This window comes from Corvus kubaryi, unplaced genomic scaffold, assembly GCF_017639235.1.
Source record: "Corvus kubaryi isolate FWS band 111438036 unplaced genomic scaffold, C.kubaryi_AGA036_p1.0 138, whole genome shotgun sequence".
Classification (NCBI taxonomy): Eukaryota; Metazoa; Chordata; class Aves; order Passeriformes; family Corvidae; genus Corvus; species Corvus kubaryi.
In genome coordinates this window covers 23,299,300-23,320,675 of record NW_024580672.1, presented here as the reverse complement: position 1 = coordinate 23,320,675, position 21,376 = coordinate 23,299,300, and the positions used below count along the sequence as shown (strand labels likewise).

Genomic DNA, 21,376 nt, shown 5'->3' with positions numbered 1-21,376 from the left:
ATCACTGTAATTACTTTTAGATCATCCTTAAACAGCTGCAATAAAAAGAAATCAGTCTTAAACCATTTCTCACACAAAAAATTGCAGATGTGATATGAAAGGTCTGGCTAAAACACACAAGAGCATGTCAATGCAATGTTTGGGCAAATATACTGCTCCTATGTTCTCCTGGGTCAACCCAAATTTCCAAAATACACATTATTTTGTGGCCTCTTAATTGCTGTTGTTATTTCTAACATTTGTCTAGGTAGAAAACACGTGATAGCAAGATTAATTTTAGCATTACATATAGAAAAATGCATATGAGAACCAAAACTATCTCCCTGTTGTTTTCTGCTGTTGCTCTGTGTGTTTGAGACACTTCTTGGTCTCCAGTCCCAAACAGAAACAGCGTAGTCTAAAAATCACTGCAATTATTTTCTAACTTTTCAAGTCACATGAAAATATACTGGGTTGGCACATGCCAGGGTGCAGGCCAGGTGAGCACACAAGTTACAGAGCTGCAACGCAGATGCTGCTGTTATTCACATCACTGCAGACCTGGAGAGCCCGTGTCCCTTTCCTCTCCTTCTGTGTGAAGCTCTGCAACAGCACGGCCCCAGCCTGTTCCATGGGCCTGCCTGCAACAGCATTCCCCGAGATTGTGCTGGGGGCAGGAACAGAACTGAACCTTCAAGGTGTTTCAGAGATTTGTTTGTGACTTAATTGCATGTATTTGTGGCTTTTCTCCTTTCCTGTTTCGTCCTCCTCCAGGTAAACTCTACCCCTGACAACGAAAACACAGAGGTTTCTGCTTAGAACAGTCGTTTAAGGCACTGGAACCAATGGGACCAGTATGAGGGTGCCACAGGCTCCAAAGGCTGGTCCTTGGGTTCCAGACCCCATAGTCCCATCCCAAAAGCAGCACAGCAGGGTGCATCGAATGGGGGAGCTGCAGCTGCTAATGCAGACATGGGAACACCTGATCCCTGAGCACCCACAAGGAACGAACGCCATTCCTGCTCCTGTGTGGGAAAGCCCCAAGACTTAACCATTGCTCTGAGAGACTGGGAAGAGCTGTTGATGCAAGAGGGGTAATAAACAACGCTGAACAAGTTACAGCTTTCCCAGTCTCACAGTGAAGCAAAAGCAGAAGTAAAGGAGGAAATAATTCTCCCTGGGTATCAGTGAGCAATCCATAGCTTGTCCTAGTGCTGTGAGGCACAATGGCAGCACTCACTGTGCGGTGCAGTGCTCTCAGCACTGCAGTTGTTACTCACAGCACTGCCAGTCACCCACACTGCTACAGCCAATGGAGGGGAAAAACAAACACCCGAGGAACCGTCTCAAGTTCCTGCAAAATGATGTAACACTTAACTTCAAAGAAGTATTTGAAATGTCTATTCACAGGAAGTAAACACTTCGCAAAATTATGTCAAAGGCACTTTTCCCTCCAGTACTGAGATACAAAAATAAATAATTTAGCATCAAAGTCAAGAAAAAGAACAACCTTCACCCTATCAATCCCATAACTATTTTATGCAATGCTCTGCCAAGCACACAAGCATTATGTAAATATCTTTAAGTGTGTATATTTACAAATTCTAAATTAATTTTAGGAGTTTATTTAGTTCTTCCTTTTACTAAAGTAGTGACATGCCTGTGTGATCCACAAATGTTACAGGAGTTCAACATATTTATTCACTTGGTTTGAAGAAAACATTAACCATTAAACACTCATGTTCTAGATGTTCTTAAGAAATTAAAACTGAGAAAATTAAAGGAGACATCAAAGATCAGAGAGTCTACACTTGCAGGTGCAGTGGAAGAAACCCCTCAGTTCTGCTTGTGTTTCTGGTTTTGCCAAGACCTTCAATCGCAAACCTCCAGCACTCCCCAGTTCTTCTGAGAACAAGCACAAAAGGAGTCCGAGGGCAGCCCTAGAGGACAACATCAGTGTGTGTTTGAGTCAGGCAGGCCCTTGCACCAGTGCCAACTCCCTTTGCTGGCAGTCGGTCCCGGCCACGCTGGCAGAATCCACCGGGACAGAGCCGTGGCTGCGGAAGGCGCACGGCAGCGTCTGGCCCTGCCAAGGAGCAGGGCTCCCTCAGACAGCCCTACCATGGCACACTGCACCATTTCTTAGGCTTTAAATGCACAAAGGAATCTTTTCATCACTGTCGTCACCCTTCACAAGGATTTCCTGCTGGAATTTGGTACATCATGCCATGACTTAAAACACACATTACAGGTGTCAAGAAACTTACAGAAAACCAAATAAAATTCCAAGATTCCATTCTGCCCTTATCACTGAGAGGAGCTGCTCAAGAGTAGTCAGAGAAAATCAGAATCAAACCCAGTATTTGGGAATGCTTCACAGTGCTGTACATACCTCAGGGAAATAATCCTGTGGAAACTTCTCTTTTTCCAGCATGGGTGTGCTTTCTAAAGTGTCAGAGTAGATTTCTTTCCCAGTAACCTTTTTATACTTCTTAGCTAGGAAGAGAGATAAACCAAAATTAACATACATTACTTCAACATTATGAGCATCTTCTCACACTTACTAGCAAAGAAGCAGCATCTGCAAAACAGCTGGTAAATCAACAGGGTCTTATCAAAAATGTGCAAGCACTGACTTGTTCTAGGGGAAAAGAAACACCCCTTTTTATATCAGACAGCTTGAAGTTACACAGTTATGGTATTGTCATTTCTACTGTCCAGAGCCCTATAAAGTGCTGGAGCTCTAATCATGAGCCTGGTCTCTGTACAGCCTTGCACTTGAATCCCACCTCAGCTGCTCTGAGACCCTGAAGCCCCCAGCTTCCTTCAGATCAACCCTTTCTGGCCATCAGCACATGAAGCATGGATTTTTACAGCTGGAATGGGTGTTGGATTTGTACAAGAGGCTCAGTGGTGATGCACATCACTTTCCAAAGTCTCTAACAAACAGTTTCATCACAGACAAAAACCACACAGACTCCTATGGATCTACTCAGCTCATGAATGAGAGGTTCTCCTTCTTGATCCACTTCATCCTTGGCTTCTCACCTGAGGAGAACAATGTACTGGCATATCTAAGGTGAGAACCTGACTTAGTTTTAAAATAAGAGCAGTAAGATAAACAACCACTTAAACTGACGTAGTTTAACTCCTCTGACACAGGAGCTTGGGCAGCTGACCTACAGCTGCCGTTATGCTGGACCTACTCAACTGGATTGAATTTCAGCTGGGAATGTGTAAGAGGAAAACTCCAAACCAAGTATTATCAAGAGTCCTAAACTGTTCAGTCCTACTGGATATCTGAGGAAGCATTTACTATAATGCAGCATTACATCTTCGAGGAAAAAAGAGGTATCATTCTTTATGTGCCAATCACTCTGAGGCCTGGCTCCCACAGGATGACTAAAAAAATATCTTGGTAAACTGATCTGGCACCATTCTAAGTAGATTGTGGATGGATGTGCCTCTTTCAGCAAGTTTAACAGTGTCAGCAGAGATCCTGATGTCTTTTGGGTTACAGAAAAGATTTGGCAGGACTGTAAGAACTGAAGGCATCTGCTGGGAGAACTTCAGTAACAGGCAGCAGCTGGCTAAGGGAGGCACCTCCCCATGACCCACGTGGCATCGACACCACGTGTAAGCCAGAGGCTTGTTGACAGGACTGCTGAGCAGTGCACACAGGGGCAACGCAGCCTGTCTCCAACTAAAACCAGGTCTACTCCATTTCTGACTTCATGCCAGAGAACAAGATTCTTTCTGTAAACAGAAGTGGTCAACTGGAACTGGCCTAAAACCCCTCTCTTGGAGGACATCCCTTCAGAACACACAGCTTGGCACTAGTTTAAATTGTAAGCAAACTTTCGGGCCTCTGACCACTGTGAAAACAGCCCAACAGATCTAAACTATAGCAAATAGTATGTGAGGCTGCAGGAGAAAACTGTTCTTATTTTAAAATGCAGATATGCCTTCCTGAGACCTGAAAAACAGGGACAATCTTTTTTTTTCCAGTCTGTATTCAGTCACATCCAACTGTGCAGTGAATTTTGAAAAGCAACAGTGATGTTCCAGGAATATTGAATTGTGTATAAACATCTATTTTTTGCATGCTTTTGAGTAGAACCAGAATTTCATAATGATTTTTGTGCAGAGAATGTTTGTATCCATTTGGATTTTTCTTCTGATTTAAGAGTTTAATACACTGTGAAAACGTCAATAGTCATGAGAGAAGAGGCAAGTTTTACATTTCCCCTGAACGATGGGAGCCTTTGGGGTCATATTTTACAAACCCTATGCTGGGAGACGGATCTGCTCTACGTTACGAGAACAGCGTGTGACTTACAACACCCATTCACCCATTTCCTTGGATTTTTATTAAGAATTTTTTTCCTTCTAAATGATGTTTGGGCCAAACACATCTTTATGAGCATGGTTCACATTCCAGTTGGCTCTGCTAAGGTTTTGCCAAGCAAAACAAAGCAGCGACCATTTAAAGCATTTTGTTTCTGGAACAAGCATCTATTTACTGTTTTCCTATTAATTGTTTCCTCTATGCTTTTTCCTCCCATTTTCTCACTTTTAAAAAATTCTTACACTTTATTTTAAAAGCTATACAGTAGCAAATAAGCTGCCAACAAAGGACTAACAAATCCAGAAAGCTCCTCTTGTCCTAAAGCAGCTGTCATTTCCCTGTCAGGTATTGCTGGAGCAGGACATCTCCTGCTGTGACCACTGGGAGGGACCTTCAGGTGGCATCTGGGGCGAAACGGCCGCTGCTCCTCCAGTGCTGATGGGATGAAGCTGCGGGCTCAGGTGTGCTGAGACAGTTCCCATATCACTGGCACACAAAGCCATTTGCACGGCAGAGTGAATAAACAGCCACAGCAGAGGACTGCAGACTGTTCCACCCGGGGCCCGGGGACCACCTGGGAGCCCCCCAGCTTCCCCCAGTGTCCCCACCATGTGCACGCTTCATTACTGAGCATCTGCAGAACTGCTCTTGTCTGGGACAAAGCCTGGGTACGACCTCTCTTAGGAGTGCCGACTCCACTGTGGAGTGTTCCCACATGGTTTGTCAGAAATAAAATCACTCTGTCTGTGACATTATAGCAAAAATGTTCCTTCAGCACTGAACCCAGAGGTAACAGGAGGACTTATGTTGGCTAAGTCTTGAATTGTACATACACAGAACTACTGTTCAAACATCTCAGCGCAGGAAGACCCTGTACCCTCAATTACATGAGCAGAGAGAATCTGTCTGCTGGGAAAAAAAATAATGAATCTATATAATTAGGACAATTAGTTCAGTCCATAGTCACCATCATTTCAACAGTGCCTCACATTAATGGGACACTAGATGTAGCATTAATGTGACTCAGCTCAGTAAGCTAAATGAAGCTCAGGATATTTTTGTATTAAATATATACAGTTCTCAACTGAAATAATGTAAATTTTATACAATTTTTTCTACATTCACCTCAGGAAGCATTCAATAATTTTCTATGATATTTTTCATATTTAACGTATATAGCCTAGCATTACTTTCAAACTTGTGAGACATAGCAAGACCTCCAACCTGAAGGATCAGTGTGGGTTAAAACAGTGCCACCCTCCTACTGACCTGCTCTGCTCCCAAGTAATTTAAGCCATAAATCTACCTCAGCTGCTTTGCAAAATGACCATCACTGCTGGACAGTTAAGGTCTTGGTCCTGTATCTGATCTACATGGAAGAACCCTGTGGCCATTCAGAGCTCTTCGGAAATCCTCAGGGATCACTATGGACCTTAAGGTGCATAGGAATGATTAATGCTCTGGCTTGCAACCTGTGGCCGATTCATTGACTTCTTCTGAAAGGTCTACAAAAGGTAAGAAAAGCAACACCTGTCACCAAGGGACCTGCCTGCATTATACAAGAGTCTGCATAACATGAAAACACTGCCAGGTACCACCATCAGAAAAGAGGATGGAAAAGCTGCCTTGATGTATAAAGCCAAATGACCATTAAAAACATTTAGTTCCTTTGCTTACCTTTAAAATCAAACTGGTAGATGTTTTTCAAAGATTCATGAAGAAAGTAAAAACTTCCTAGAGCCTGTAAAAAAAACAACAATAAAACATGAAATTATAAAAATATATACTTTGGCTAACGAAACTCAAAAAAAAGAGCATCAGGCTTTCCAATCAGAAAAAACCCTCAAACTAAAGAAATTAAATACTAATAAATAAAATGACTGATGTTTACATTTTCTAAGATCTATAAAAATATTAATTTCTTTTGTTGCTTCTCTGAAATTTCATCAGTCTCTATAAAGATGATCTTTAACAGCTGACTGACCATGATAAGGGCCCTGACAGGTGTACATTTAAACACCAAAGGGATGGATGGGATCGGTGGCACAGACAGATGTCTGAGCCCCAAACCTAGACCCTCAATTCTGTTACAAAAACCTGACGATTTTTCCTTCACTTTCAGAGCAAAACCAAAGCTTTTAGAGTCTGTGGTACAGGAAACAAGGGCAAGTTTGAAGTTTTCTATCTTGCACCTAAAGCCTCTGCAGAAGAGGCTCCACGACCTCCCAACACAGCCTGACGTGGCTTTTCCCTACCCTGAAACTTAAATAGCTCCTCAACAGGGACAACCCCACGAGCTTTCCCACACCTCTTCACATGCCCCTTCTCCCGTGACCCTCCGGGGCTGCCCAGCTCTGGTGCTCAGGCTCACAGTCCCTTCCTGGCTCCATTTGTGTCATGGGAGCTTTGCCACGATGACACACACAAGTACCGTGAGCTTGCAGCTTGCTTTGACTTCTCCACAGACATATCATTTGCTGCTTTTCCCCAGTTAATGAGAGGAAAATTACATATTAGAAGAGAGTAAATGAAAATCAAGTAAGAGAGAAAAAAGCAGGGCAAATAGATTTTATAGTGAAATATTAAAAAAAAAAATTATAAATTTAAAATGAGAACTTGATGAGCCTCTAAATACATCTGAGCACCGAACAGAAACTGAGAAAACCAGCCTGTTACTGGATAAACTCTCACTGAGAAGAATAAAAGAAGCAATGCATTAACCAAAAAGGATGATTTAGTTTCATTCCATCTTTTCCTCTCCAACAACAAAGCCCCTCCCAGCACAGCAGTGCTTGGTTCAGTGACTGCTGCATTATTTATGAGATGCTGCACATCCAGAGATTAGACATTTGCTGATTTGTCAAAAGCACAAACGTGAGGTCCGGCCCATCTCCTTGACATATTAGTCCATCCAACAGAAAACACTGCTGCATGTTTAACTGATGAGTACATGTCCCTGTGACCCAGGCAGATTCCTTGGGCCTTTGGGTTTCTTTTTTATAACGTGAAGGAGGTGAACAAGGAACTGCAGGAGACACTCCTGTGAAGGACTCAAGGTTAAGTGTGCTGCAACAAGGACACACTGCCAGGAAAAGACAAATCCTGGTACAAGACAAAAACACTGCCCCCTGATATTCCCATCTGGCCCATCTCTTTCTTCAATGCATAGGGCAAAATCTGACATATATAAAGGTAACTATGCTATACAATAATAATACTGTTTAAGAACTCAGTATAAGGATACAGCTTTTTTTCTTACATGCCTTTCAGAAGAAAAAGGAGCCTTGGCAAGCACCTGGAAAATACCATTCCAAATGCCTCAAGTCTGAAAAATTTAAAAGCAAATGAAAAAGGGATCTTGCAATGGGAAATCCTAGGCTATGACAGTAACACATGGCAGTCCAGCCTACCTGTAACATCTAAGTGATGTTTTTAAGAGAGCTTTTCTTTTATCCCCACAATGCAGGACAGCAGAATCATGCTGTGAAGGGACCTTTGAGGTCTCCAGGGCTGTCACTGGGGTTGCTCAGGGCATTGCCCAGGAGTTTCAGAACTCTCCTGAGGTGGAGCCTGCATTCCCTTCTGAGCTACTGCTCCCATGTCTGACCACCCTTTTGGTAAGCTTTTCCCTTCATTCTCATTGGAATTCCCCAGGTCACAGCTGAGATGAAAATCTATGACTAAGTAAAAAAAAATATTTGGAAATAGTGACCTATCCAAATCAGGCACAAATAATGTTAAAAAAAGGTGACAATTTAAATCTAGGTGACAGAATTATGAACTCTGAAGCTTCTCTATGTCGCATATCAACAAGTAAACCAAGAAAAAATCAGATGCTCTAAACCTCGTTTCACTTAGGGTGTCATAACTCTATTAAAAACAGTACTGCCATTCATGCTTAAGCTACAACTTCATTTCTGAGTGTCACAATTTGCTCATTGCTTGACTTTGTACAGCTTTAATCTCATTTTTAAAAATTCATTTTTAAGACTTATGCAGCAAAAGTTTGGTTTGATAGTCTACAATTATGGCACTGAGTATCAAGTACTAGTGCACAATGAATCTGTGACAGTGATGAAGTAACTCTGTCAAGTTTGAGGAACTGATACCACTAACATTCAGAGAGGCTTGGACTGCGCAATTCCAAACACCCCACTAAAAAGAATCAAAACTATAATGGAAAGGAAATTATAGCTATTGCTATTGTTTGCTATCGTATCGCTATTCCGCATTGTTATAGACTTAATCAGGCTTAGGTACATAAATGTAAACTTGTAAAAATGATGAAGTGCACTTACAATTCCCTGCCCTAACACAATGAAATATATAAAACCTTCCAGGGCCTACTGCCTAGGCCCTTTCGTTGAGGCGATTATGTTAATTCAATTTATTTCTCATAAAATGTCAGTTTAACAATAAAGTTAAATGAGATTAATTTAAAGTCTAAGAGCTTTGCTTTATTTTCTTATTTACATTTTCAATACCCTTTGGAAAAAGCAGTACTGGTGTATACAGCAGCATCAGCAGATACAATATCTAACTGATACAACACAGGAACACAATTACAGATTATAAACCACCCCAACATCTTAACTTTTAAACATCTCAAACAAAAAGAAAGAAAGCTATTATTTGTTCCATGTGAAAGGTTGCTGAAATGGATGACTTCTGCTGTTAGCACAAATTCCACGCCACCTCTAAGGTGGTGCTTCTACTCAAATGGAACCTCAGCTGTCATCTTGTGCACTGTCCCTCCCTTCCTTCCTCAGTTCCAGTGACATCAGTGGCTGCGCCACAGCGAACCAGCAGATCCGGGAATAGTGCAGCCCTCTCACCACAGCCTTTCTAGAGCAGAAACCTGGTAAACAACACTGAGGGCCCCTGAGGTTGACTTCTCCACACATCAGGGATGATGCACCTTCTGCAGCTGTGCCCCTCCAGACAGCGCTGCAGTCACCCCCGAACAGATCGGTCTGCAGACTCATCTCCAGCATCCAGAGCACCCTCATTTCTGAGGTCAGGGCTCAGACACAGCACAACACTTCCCACCAGCTGCTCTGAACCTGAGCGGAGCACTACTGCCCCAAGGAATGCTCAGGGGATGGCACACGCTCTGCTGCACCGGATGTCTCACTGGAATGAAGTGCAGGCAGCAGCCACAGGCTTCTCTGCTTGATCTTCCAAGCAGTCTGCAAACAGACTGGTCATGAATTCTATTTCAGTAGCCTTATGGCAGAGTGATGAATGGATAGCTCACAGTTAGGCTCAGATCAGAAAGTTCCCAACTCATCAGGCCAACATGGCAACCCCTGAGTCTGTAACCATATCATGATCATTGTATTCAGTACTACCGGAAGCTTCTAGACCAGCCCAGGTCTGTCCTGGGCTATCCTCAGGGATACAGGGACAGCACATGTTATTCCCAGGACTGATCAGCCAGGTGAACTGGGAAGAAATTCTTCCCTGTGAGGGTGGGCAGGCCCTGGCACAGGGTGCCCAGAGCAGCTGGGGCTGCCCCTGGATCCCTGGCAGTGCCCAAGGCCAGGCTGGACATTGGGGCTTGGAGCAGCCTGGGACAGTGGAAGGTGTCCCTGCCCATGGCAGAGGTGGCACTGGGTGGGCTTTGAGGTCCTTTCCAACCCAAACCATTCCACGATTCTATGAATCCTTGATTTATACCTTACTAATAAAGTCAGGAGCTAACAAGACAGAAAGGACTTCATCAGAGCCTGAGGTGCCCAGTTACGCCCAGAAGTACACAGACCCTTCAGAGCAACACCTGTGGCCATGAGAAAATACCACACAGTCACTGTCAGTAACTCAGTACCAAAACAGAAAGTCAGGTGGCACATCATGAACAATACTCATCTGTAGCTTGGCCAAGTTCTTTAGAAACACACAAGATGGTAAAACTGATTCTTCTGCTGTCCCCCCCGCTCACTATAACCAACGCTTGGCTTTAACGCCCCTATAATCAGTCAGACCAGCACATAATCAGGTAGGTACAGCAGGGAAAATTTCCTTTGTAAACTCCTAGGACCTCTTTTGATATCACGGTCACTAACTGCAGAGTACACAGGCAAACACGTCCTGGCTTTTGTGAGAATGGCCCTTACGGAAATGCTCAGGAGCTCAGGGAAAGGCCAGGCATTTTATCTCAGGCAATGCTGCTATTAACAAAATGCTTTTTCCGGACTGACAGAAGTACCTGGCTATTCCTACCATGTCTGCGTGTGGACCTGTACTGCAGCTGTAGACACAGAGAGCGACATTTAACCTAAGGTGAACACATTCATTAGAAGAGCTTCACATCTCCCCAAAAATGTATTATGGAGAAAAAAACCAGGCATCTTCTCCCTGTTAGCAGACTGAAGTTGAACATTCACTGCATTTAATTGGGTTCCAGAATGATACTCATTATGGTAGTAGAGATTTCTTTCCTTATTCCATACTGAAAGACTCATCTGGGAAAACTAGTTGATGGCAAGAGAAACAATTGGTTCTGATCGATTACAGATCTGGCATTATTAAAAGCACTATTCCTTTAATTATACAGAAATTTTGCCACAAAAGTTCGAAGATTTAAATAGCTATCTTTTTTTTTAAAACAGTTAATTGGCATAATTTCTTTTTAAAGTCCACCATTTCAACTGTGGAGATTTAATGCAAAAAGGAAATAGATGAATAAAAGTTTAATTACTGTACAGAGTAAACATTTACCAGGTTACCTCACTAAATGTGACAGTTAATATATAAAGATTGCTTTAAATATATTTAAAATAAATTGCCAATGATGACACAGAAACTGTAATTCATGTAGTCATAAAATCCATAATTAGCTTTAATGAATATTTAAAGTCAAAGTTCAGCCCAACTTTTTCAATGTTTAACCTACTATATCAATATAGTTCAAGGAATTCATTTATCATGGAACATGACAATGTCTGAATATGAATTAGCACAAGCACTGCTGACAGGAAGCCCTTATCTCCTACCAGCCTTTTTGGCTCTGCTGAATGTCAACAGTGAGTTTGGCACGCCTGACTCTATTGATTGTCCGCCTGCTCTGCTACCAACAATTAAAAAAGTATTTCACATGTTTATAAACCTGAACATCAAGAGCAGGCATTAGTTTTCCATTAGTGAGATGGAGTCTGTGAGCAGCCACCTACCTCTCACGGAGGACCAGCCCAGCACTGGTTGCTGCTGCCACCCCAGACAGGCTGACAGCAATGTCACACTGAGCTGCCATGGGCACTGCACGGAGACTCCCAGTCTGGACTCATTTATGTCACAGTGAAGTTTAAGAGACTTTAAACAGAAAAATCTGAAATGGGAGAAAACAGGGGCCTGGACCAGCACGATGGCTGCCTGTGCCCAGGGGCTGCCCGCCGCCACCACCACCTCAGCCAGGGCTGCCAGGCTATGGGTGCCCTCCGGCCCCTGGCCAGGCCCGGCTTCCCAGGGACTGTGGGGGTACCCGAGCATGGCCCCAGCTGATGGGGCACCTGGTCTGCAGGGTACCCTGCCATGGGTACAACTACAGCAAAACAGCTCCAAAATTCTTCTGGGAAACAAGCCACGACTATCTTGGATTTTTGTGGCAGTTTAGAAACACTTTGTGAAAACACCTGCCCTTAGTTTACCATAAAATGTCGGTTTTGATAAAACTGCCACTTTCCCAAAACCAAAGGAAGGGCAGGCTGCAGGACAGGCTGGATCCAACACACCTGAACAGTGAATGGTGAAGTACCAGCACACACGAGTGATGGTACAGTTTTTGCCTGTGGTTCTGTGCACACTCAATCCACTACAGCCAAATTAATACCAACCGTCTAATACCCATTCAAGGTTAAAAAACCAGGCTGGGTACACAGATCAACTCATTATAAAGTACTCTATCACTTCTTATTTGCAAACAAATTAGGTGTCCAGCAATTTATCATTTCCTGAATTAGACTTATCAGCTAAAGCACATACAATTAAAGTGCCATTGAGACTGCCTGAACAGCCCTGCTCCACCTGAAGCGCAGACAGACGGAGCCCAATCTGACCATTCCAAACAATTACACACCGCTCCTGCAGCTCTGTACCACAAACACAGGTATCAGCTTCATTTCAACAGTATTTGAATAATTACACCTTTAATAAAGTGTCAAAGTGAGTGGGCTCCAACTACTCAGTGACAGACTTCAAAAACTCTCTCGAAACAGACCTTGGTCTGTATTAAAAACACCTGTACAGTTACATGTGATATTTCCATTAAAACAAACCAAATTGTCCACTCAGAAGGAGTAAAACCAGTGGCAGGACTTGCACTGCAGATTCTCCTTCTCCATAAAACCTAAACCAATACTATGCATCATAATCTAAACATACAATGTCCATAAATAAATAATACATATGTTTTGCTTATAATACCCATGTTGTGAAGAAGCCACCTGCACCGATATCTTAGCAATGTCTCCAGTACCCACTTCCCAGTTAAGTCAGTTTTGTTGGAGCATTAGAGACTTCTGGAAGCAGCAGATGCAGCTGGTGGGGATAAGAAAGGGTGTCAGCATTAGGAGACCCGAAATCCTGGGAATTTCTTGACTATAACTGTATTAGATCCATACCTCCAAATATCCTTCTGCATTTCTAAAATAATTTCCACATACTGGTTTTGTCTTTAGAAGTTCTTCTGCCTTAAAAAATTCTAATTTATTTGTAATCCATTTATTTCATGGATCTGCCAGTTTTTCAGACCGACTCTTCCAGCTGTACACCTGCATGAGGCTGGGAAGTTCCACCTCAGACTGCTCTGTCCCAGGTGAATCACCTCACACTGCCCATGTTCCCAGCTTCAGTGAGCTGTCAGCACACTCAGTGTGCTTTCCAGACATCCTCATTTTAATGCCACAATCTTTGCTGGTCAATTGTAGTTGAGCATCAGCAGACATACCTGTAACATCAAGCACTGCTTCCTCACTCTTCCTTCTTATTTCTTCAGAGCAGCCCTTTCAAGTGTGAGACCAGTAACAGTGGAACTATGAAGGGGGATAATCACTACAAATTTGCCACTAAAAAAATACAAATAATTAAAAAATAAATTCTGTTTAGTTTTGGTTTTGTTTTTATAATAGTCAAATTAAATGCAATTCAGGAAACAACTGATCCGTAAGTGTTCATACATAGCTTTATAGCTTGTACTGTTTAGTGTCTTTAACAAGATGTAGGTATTTTCAAATGGGGTTATCTGTTTAGGTTTCATTGAAGGTTGAGATTTGTCTGCATGACAAACAGGAGTAACTGTTTCCAAAAGTCTAAGCTATCTAAAATCCCAAGTCATTAAAATTCTTACTCAAGAGATCAACATAAAAAAAGAACTTGCTTGCAGTCCTGGTCATTACAGATACCTCAGAGAGGTCTCTGCTAACAGCAACCAGCACAGCGCATTTTCTGGAACAAAAACGTAGCCCCAGCAGCTTTCATTTTCCTATTCTGAAGACTAACAAAATGAGGGACCTTCAACTAACATGATCCACCTCTACCACCTTCTCTTTATAATTTTGTTACAGCAAATGAAAAGTCATATTCAATTTTAAAACATTGTTTGGGACCAGTTAATTTAAGAAGAGAAAAATTAACAAACAAAACCTCTGAGCTATATATAAACACGTCCAGGGAGTAAATGAATAACCTATATGTAACCTAATGCACGGAAAAAGAATATTTAATGCCACTTTTGATGCTGACATATTTCACAAAAAGATTTCATATTTTAATTACAAGTCAATTAAATTAAAAAAAAATCAGACAGAAGTTCTTTTTCTGAAAACCAAGATTAGTGACAGACCAAGGAACCAACCCAAGCTAAAGGAAGTGTATGTGTGCTGAGCACTTATAAAAAGCGCCACTTATCAATATTCCTGAACGCAAAGTAGAGCCTTCACAAAGTCATTAATCACGTTGTTATTTAATATTTCTATTACTCAAGCACTCTGGAGGCCCCAATCAGGATAAGAGGCACGCAGCTTGGCTCTGCACCAGTGCAGAAGGCAGGCTGTCGGAATAGAGGAGACAGAACTGCAGTTCAGGGCCATGCTCTGCATTCGGCCCCAGTCAGTTTTAACGGGCCTGATGGCAAGGGGTGAGTGTGGTCAGAGAGGCAAAACCTCTCCTAAGGATGCACCGAGGGCTTCAAAGACAGTGCCAAACCCCCTGCCCTGCTCAGAATATTCACCAGCTCCTCAGGATGGGAAGGGATAGAAAGAAAGTCTAATTTCCAACTGTGAGCACAGCAGAGAATAAGCGCAAGTTCTCCGCAAAAGATACACAGATAAATGCTCATGGTTATTTCAGTGTTGACCCTTATGGAGAGCCAAAAATATTCCACAGGAAGTTAAAAATTATTGACAACCTCAAAAAATTACCCAAAGATCCAGATTTATCATGTGGATAGTGGCAACACTTCCTGAATTTCAAGAAACAGAGCTTGAATCTCAGGTTGCAGAAGGTAATACGCAAGTGCAGAATATTATTTTTCATCTATATTCTGTTTCACATTTATTTTTGCAGCCGGGGCCAGCTGGCAGGAAGAGCAGCATCGGTAAAACCCCGTCCTGCTGTGCACCACGCAGCGCTGCCACTGTCAGACCCTCCCCACTGTGTCACACAGGATGGGGTTTGCCCTCAGCAGTGCTTCTGGAACTGGGACCCAACCTGGATGGCTTCTGAGCAGATGGAAAGACCGCTGGATGTTTAATGCTTTACCACAGTTTTCTTCCAGTAAAAAAAAAAAAGGCCCTTTATCTTCGGAGAAACCGGTAAGCTGCGTGATTCCTACTACACTGAGTTGATGCTGAATAATTTTAATTTTGAAAACTTTAAATCAATACAGTATTTCATTGATATATTCTTACATAATACACTCAAGATGACAAATTCAATTTGATGAGGTGGCATTAATGCCCATTTCATTTAGCATTATACAGGTCATCTACAAAGAGGAAAGTACCATGTGGTAAAAGGTTGTATTTAGCATGTCACAGTCACTGGCGGTTGTTTTGTATCTCAGAGAGCCTTTGTAGCTGCCTCAAAATAAGAGATGATTGATTTACAAAGTACCAAATTTCAAATTTCATATTCTAGGACTAAACATCAAATAATTGGAAAAAGCTGTCCCCTTGTCTGACCCATCACAATCAAGCTCCTTTCAAGGTTGACTGCCTGCATAAGAAATATGTGCATAATTTCATTTTGCCTCCTGTCCAACATCCAATGTTAGAAGTTAATTAAATTGCTTGTCCATTGTATTCATCCACTTACAAAGTTAATGATATTCTGTTCTTGAATTAAAGAGAATTTTATAAAGCCTGCACTATGGAACCTGGCATGCTGTACACCAAGGAGCTGAACCCTGTCATGGTTCCTGATTGCAGCTCTCCTAATTAGGAAACAAAATGAATGTTTCTGTGTCTGCCAATGCAGAGGACAAGTCATTCCAACGGTGAAGGTAAATGCTCCGTACAATAGCAACTTAATAATATCTCATGTTTGACTATAATAAATTCTGCAGGATTAATAAACCTGTTAAATTTTTAAATTAACATAACAAAGATGAACTGCAGAAGAACAAGGCAGCCTCAAAAGAGGGTCACAGGTCTGAGGCACAGAACAGCTTCTTGCAAGGGCATCAACCTCGAGGACACTGAAATCATCATTTCTCGTTCTTGCACAGATGAAGAAGGAAAACACAATGGTATGGTAATCTGCTGGAGAAGATGGGACTAATAATTTCAGCTGTGCCTCTCTGGTGCCTTTGCCTTAGCTACACTGACCTGGTACTTCTGTAACAGTCTTCCTGAGCAGCCACACAGCCAGAATTGTAACACAGCTGCAAATCCAGTATCTACAACGGCAAGCTTGCTGTCCAGGAATGCTGCTGGTGACAGCACTGATGCCATCATGAGCCAAAGCCAGAATCCAGCACAAAGCCTACATGCCAACTGAGAAAAAATAACCACAAAGTTACTATTTTTTTCTACTCTACTCTACTCTACTCTACTGTTTTTCTACATGGTTATTATGGTACTCAACCATGAGGTCGAGTAGATCCAATTTTATACAAAATATTTTACACTAAAAACCAGGAAGTCTCTCTCCCAGCTTTTGTCTTTTATTTGATGCTGTTAATACAGAGACTTAGTGTTAAGCCTTGTACGTGTCACTGGACTGACTGAGCAAACAAAACTGACCCAGTGCAGAGACTGCACTGCCTTGCTCTGTACGCTGCCATTTCAGCCAGAGACAAAGATGCAGATTGTATGCTTTTAAAAATTATTATTATTGCTAACAAGGAGCCAAACCTGGTATTTCCTAACAGGCTTCACTTCACTGACATGAAGAGCAATGCGATTTATGTGATTAGATATTTTAAGCCCTTGTGCCCTTTGCACCAGTTACTGCACTGATTCCATAAAGGAATAGTGATATAAACCAAAGCAGCAATAGTAAAACAATTTAAGATTACTCTGTCACAGTTCAGTAAAAATACTGAAAACTGAGTTATGAAGAATCTTAAAAAAAATTCCAGTGTATGCAAACTAAAAATAAAAGTGTAAATGAAAACATGTGCAGCATGTTTGATTTAGCAAACGTAAGAAAACATCAGGATTACTGACAAGAAACTAATTTTCCTGGAATTATAGAGAATAATTGGATTATGCAGAATAACTGAATGCATGCTGCCATTTTGCATTTCTTCATGTACACTTCAGAGCAATACTTCATTGTAACTAATTTTAAATTATGCTCATCATTTTCTTCAAGCGGTTGCATTTCCAAAATAAAGCTACATAGACCAATCCCAAAGATGTATTTCAACTAATGTAACTTTTGTGAACTGAAACTCATTAAATGGTATTGGCAAATCAATAAGGACATAAAGATGTAAAGCCTTTCTTTATGAAATAAACCAGATTATACTCTTCTAATTTAAATGCTCAGTTAAGTCTATTGGTAATTAAATCACATGGAAAACCTGCCTTGTTATTAAAGTCTCTTCAGAATGTCCATGCAGGTTGGAGTATGCACATATATAACACATATTATTTTTATTTCTACCTTTCAGAACATTTCAATTTCAATTAAAATCCTGTAATTTTTATTGGGAATCACATTATATGCATTATAGAGATAAGTTAATTAAAGGACAATCAATGCTAAGAGATGGGCAACAATGAACCTAAACAGTTTACAAATTGCCATTCAACCAGAGCATGCAATGCCTGTGGACAATTACAAAAAAGCTTTAATTGATTTTTAAAATTTCAATAATACTGTACATTTTGTACATTCATAAGTACTTTGCTTGGGCTGCGATTTTTAGCAATAGAAGAACTGCTGGGACCACCACTTCAAACTCCTGGCACAGTGCAGAGCCTGGATTTAAGCTCAAAGCAATGCTGACATGCCTTGTGCACCCCAAACCAGCCATGCCTGCATCTCAACTTGAACAAATACCCAGTTTAGTGGTGTACTGGTTTAAGGCAGTAATATTTTAAAGGAACTCGTTCTTGACTATTTACAATTAGAAGGCATTTAGCGCACTCATTTGAAGTTTGTTACAGACAGGCAGGTTCCATTGCTCTGGTGACAGACAAGGCCATTATTCTCTGAAAATTCTGGCAATCCAAACAAATTGCTTATAAACAAACCAGAAATTGTCACTCTCTGACTCACTTTTAATACAGCAAACAGGACTCCTTAATTATCTTTCGTCTCAACATCCTACAAAGTCTGAGTGAAAAAAAAGGTTTTCTATGGTCTGTTTCCACTGCCTCTTCCTCGTTTCACTGCGGGGGGGTCTGACAAGTCCCAGAGCACGGTCTGTGCGAAGCAGAGACAAGCAAAGGCTGGGCTCCCAGCAAAGGCATCCTCTCACTGTGGAAATCCCAAAGATTCTACTTATGCTAGGAAAAGAAACTCCAGTGATTCTGTGGCTGCAGGTAGGACACTTGTGACATGCAGGGAACTCACTTTGTGAGGCTGCCCCTGTATGACAAACATCACATAAACAGTGAACAGAAAGCAAATGCTGGCTTACTCTTTCTGATCTGCTTATCCTGGTGAGAGCCTGGAGATGAACAAGGCACTAGGATGGAAGTGCCCATATCTGCCAGCTGCCTGGGCACACCAGCTCGGATTTATCCTGAAGCAGAAATCCAGCTTTGTGGTAAGGAGAACTTGGAAGGATGGCACTCTCCCTGCTGCAGAAGCCCATTTCACAAATGAAATATCACTAACAGTTTAGGAAGAACCTCCTAGAAATATGTTTGCCACATTTTGCTTGTAACTGTAATTAATCATTTCCATTAATGCTTTACCTTTGGAAGTCTCAGATGAAACTTCAGCTGTTGAACTGCCACAAGGGAATTCAAGGTGTTGAACTAGAAACAATACAACTGTGCTCAAAGGCTTTACCAGCTTCAGGTGGGGGCCTGGCTTACAAAGGCAGCATTTCAATGTGCATGCCTGGCTTTTAAAAAACAAATTCAAAAAGGAAAACAAAATCAAAGGACTCTACAGAGCATATGAAAAGAGAGTTAAGATTACTTCATTTACTAGTTTTGTCACCACTGCCTTAAAACCCTGTTTTTTGCCTTGCTAGCACCACCATATTACCATTATTTTCCAACTTTGAGATAGGAAACAGTAAAAAAAAATATTTTAAGCATTCCAAGAACAGCAGAGCACTGTAACATACTTTGTGAAGCTGATCCATCAATAACAAAAAGTCCACTGCACAAATAAAGCTCATGGCTCTGTAACATGCTTATTGATCACATGTAAGTTGATAAAAGGGAGCATGGGTGATGCAGACTAGAAGCCTCCAAACTTGCAGATGAGGCCTGACTTTACTACAGTCTCCAAGGGCATTAACTGCAGATCTCTTCCTGCTCAGGATGATGCCAATGTTCCTGCATAGCTGGCAGCGACGGCACCGGGCACCGCGGGCTCAGGGACGGCTTTGACAACAACCCAAAGGATGGAGGCACACGCTCAGCCAGCCTGGAATTAAAGCCAGGCTCAAGAGCCACGCTGTGCTGCTGCACTACCACAGTTACTGTGCTCTTACATGTCAAATTGAGCGCAAATGAATGGAAACAAATTTCCACTTTTAAACTGGAATATGCTTTCTTACAGAAAACAGATGAATTAAAAGGCTTAAAAAAAAAAAGGGCTCTTTCAAAGGAGCACAAGGTATCAGTCAGTTGTGCCATTAGCACATCCACAAGAAGGGCTTTTTATCCTACAGGCTCACACCTGGATTACCAAGCAGCCACCATCTGAAAGGAATGCTTCAGTAATAGTGGAAGTGAGAAAGAAAACCTCTATATAAATAGAAGTAATAACTTGAATTTTATTTTAAAACTGAGAAGATAAAAATAGTCTGTATAAATCAAACAAGTTGTCTCTTCATGTCACTTTTATGATGGACATTAATCTTAGTTTCTAGACAGAACTGCTGTCTGATGTAACCACGCTTATTGACTTAATGGGAAGAAATTTATATTAGTCTAGGAAGCTGTGATGAATGCAGTCTTAAAGTTCAATGACTCAAACACTTAGTAACCTCAAACATTGACCCAGATAGACAGAAACTTAAATCTTAATCCTGGAGCATAAGTTTATGCTTCATTCACATTTTGTTGTCAAGACATTTTGAATGCTCATTACATCTCTTAATGTACATATGTGTACACACACTGTACACTCTGTACACACCGTTTCCATACAGCGAGGGGCCTGTGCTCCCGGAAGTCAGGCTTTGTGTCCCGCTGTCCTCTTTGCCCGGCTCAGGAGATGCAAGTTCTCCCAGCACAAGACCAAGGCACATGGCTTACCCACAGTCTGGCCTTTGCTTTGCAGTGACTGGCCCTAACCTCAAATACTTACTCAAGTTCTCTCTCAAGAACTCAAGTTCTTCTGGACTTAGGACTAAGATCTGATAAACAGCCTTCATGCCTAAATATGTTAAAATACATGTGTTCAATGAAAAGAAACATTCCTTTACCTGAGATCAGATAATATCACTGCAGCAAAAGCTGTTCAGCTGCTGGGATGTCAGTGATTTAATCCAGCCAACAGTTTATGGATCACAAATGTGAATTATCACACAACTAATACTGTAATACTGACTCTTGCAAAGAACAAGGCTCAGGCTTTCGTGTAATTTGGTTTGGTTTAGAAAATAAGACAAAAATTAAAACAAACCGTTAATGTCTTATGGATCACACATTCAAAATTGGAGATCCCTGATGTGAAATAATACCTAAAATATCTGAAAGGTCTGAACATGTATGGACACCAGATGCTTGATTTGTCACAGGAACTGTAGTGAAAACATCCCAATTCCACCCCCCAACTGTTTTAACTTAGAAGATTGTAGTTAACTAACTTATAAAATACATTTTTATAGCAACACCGATTCCATACATCAGGAGAGATTCCCAGCTGGATGTATCCTGAAATATTGGAGATAACAAAATGCACCAAAGACAATCTACATGGGGCCTTTGTGAGAAGATGGTGCATGGAAATAAGAATGTTCCAAGTCAGAAGGAACAAGGCAACCTAGTTTAATCTGATTATTCTGAGGTTGAGGCAACATATTAATCAAGGGGACAAAACAATTCTATTAATGACATTCAAAAGGTACAGTACAATAATCAATCATTTACTATATTGCAAATGATAAAACAAGCATCCAGAAGGGTTATGCTAATTACATGTTTCAAGTCAAATGAACCCATTGCATGCTTTGTCTTGTTTAGACAAATAGAGCATTCCTGCCATTTAATTATATTTCAGATGTCTATACCGGTGTCTGCAGCAATACATTAGCCTACAAGGAACTGGAGATAGACTGTTCCCTCCAGGAGCAGGAACAGAAGCTCCCCGGAGCTGCCCGGCCACACACGCTGGCAGCGGCGTGGGGCACGCGGACGCACGGACGCACGGACACATGGACACACGGACGCACGGACACATGGACACACGGAC

At 41.6% G+C, this 21,376-nt stretch overlaps 1 protein-coding gene across 4 annotated transcripts in view; it reads right to left on the bottom strand.

Moving 5' to 3' along the window:
* INPP5A (inositol polyphosphate-5-phosphatase A) overlaps positions 1 to 21,376 on the bottom strand; it is a 146,577-nt gene that overhangs the window by 89,523 nt on the left and 35,678 nt on the right. For all 4 annotated transcript variants that reach the window (XM_042019648.1, XM_042019649.1, XM_042019651.1 and 1 more), the window contains exons 4-5: positions 6,005 to 6,068; positions 2,372 to 2,475 (exon numbers count right to left, since the gene is read on the bottom strand). In XM_042019648.1, coding sequence (XP_041875582.1) covers positions 2,372 to 2,475; positions 6,005 to 6,068 — 168 coding nt within the window. The remainder of the gene's footprint in view (positions 1 to 2,371; positions 2,476 to 6,004; positions 6,069 to 21,376) is intronic.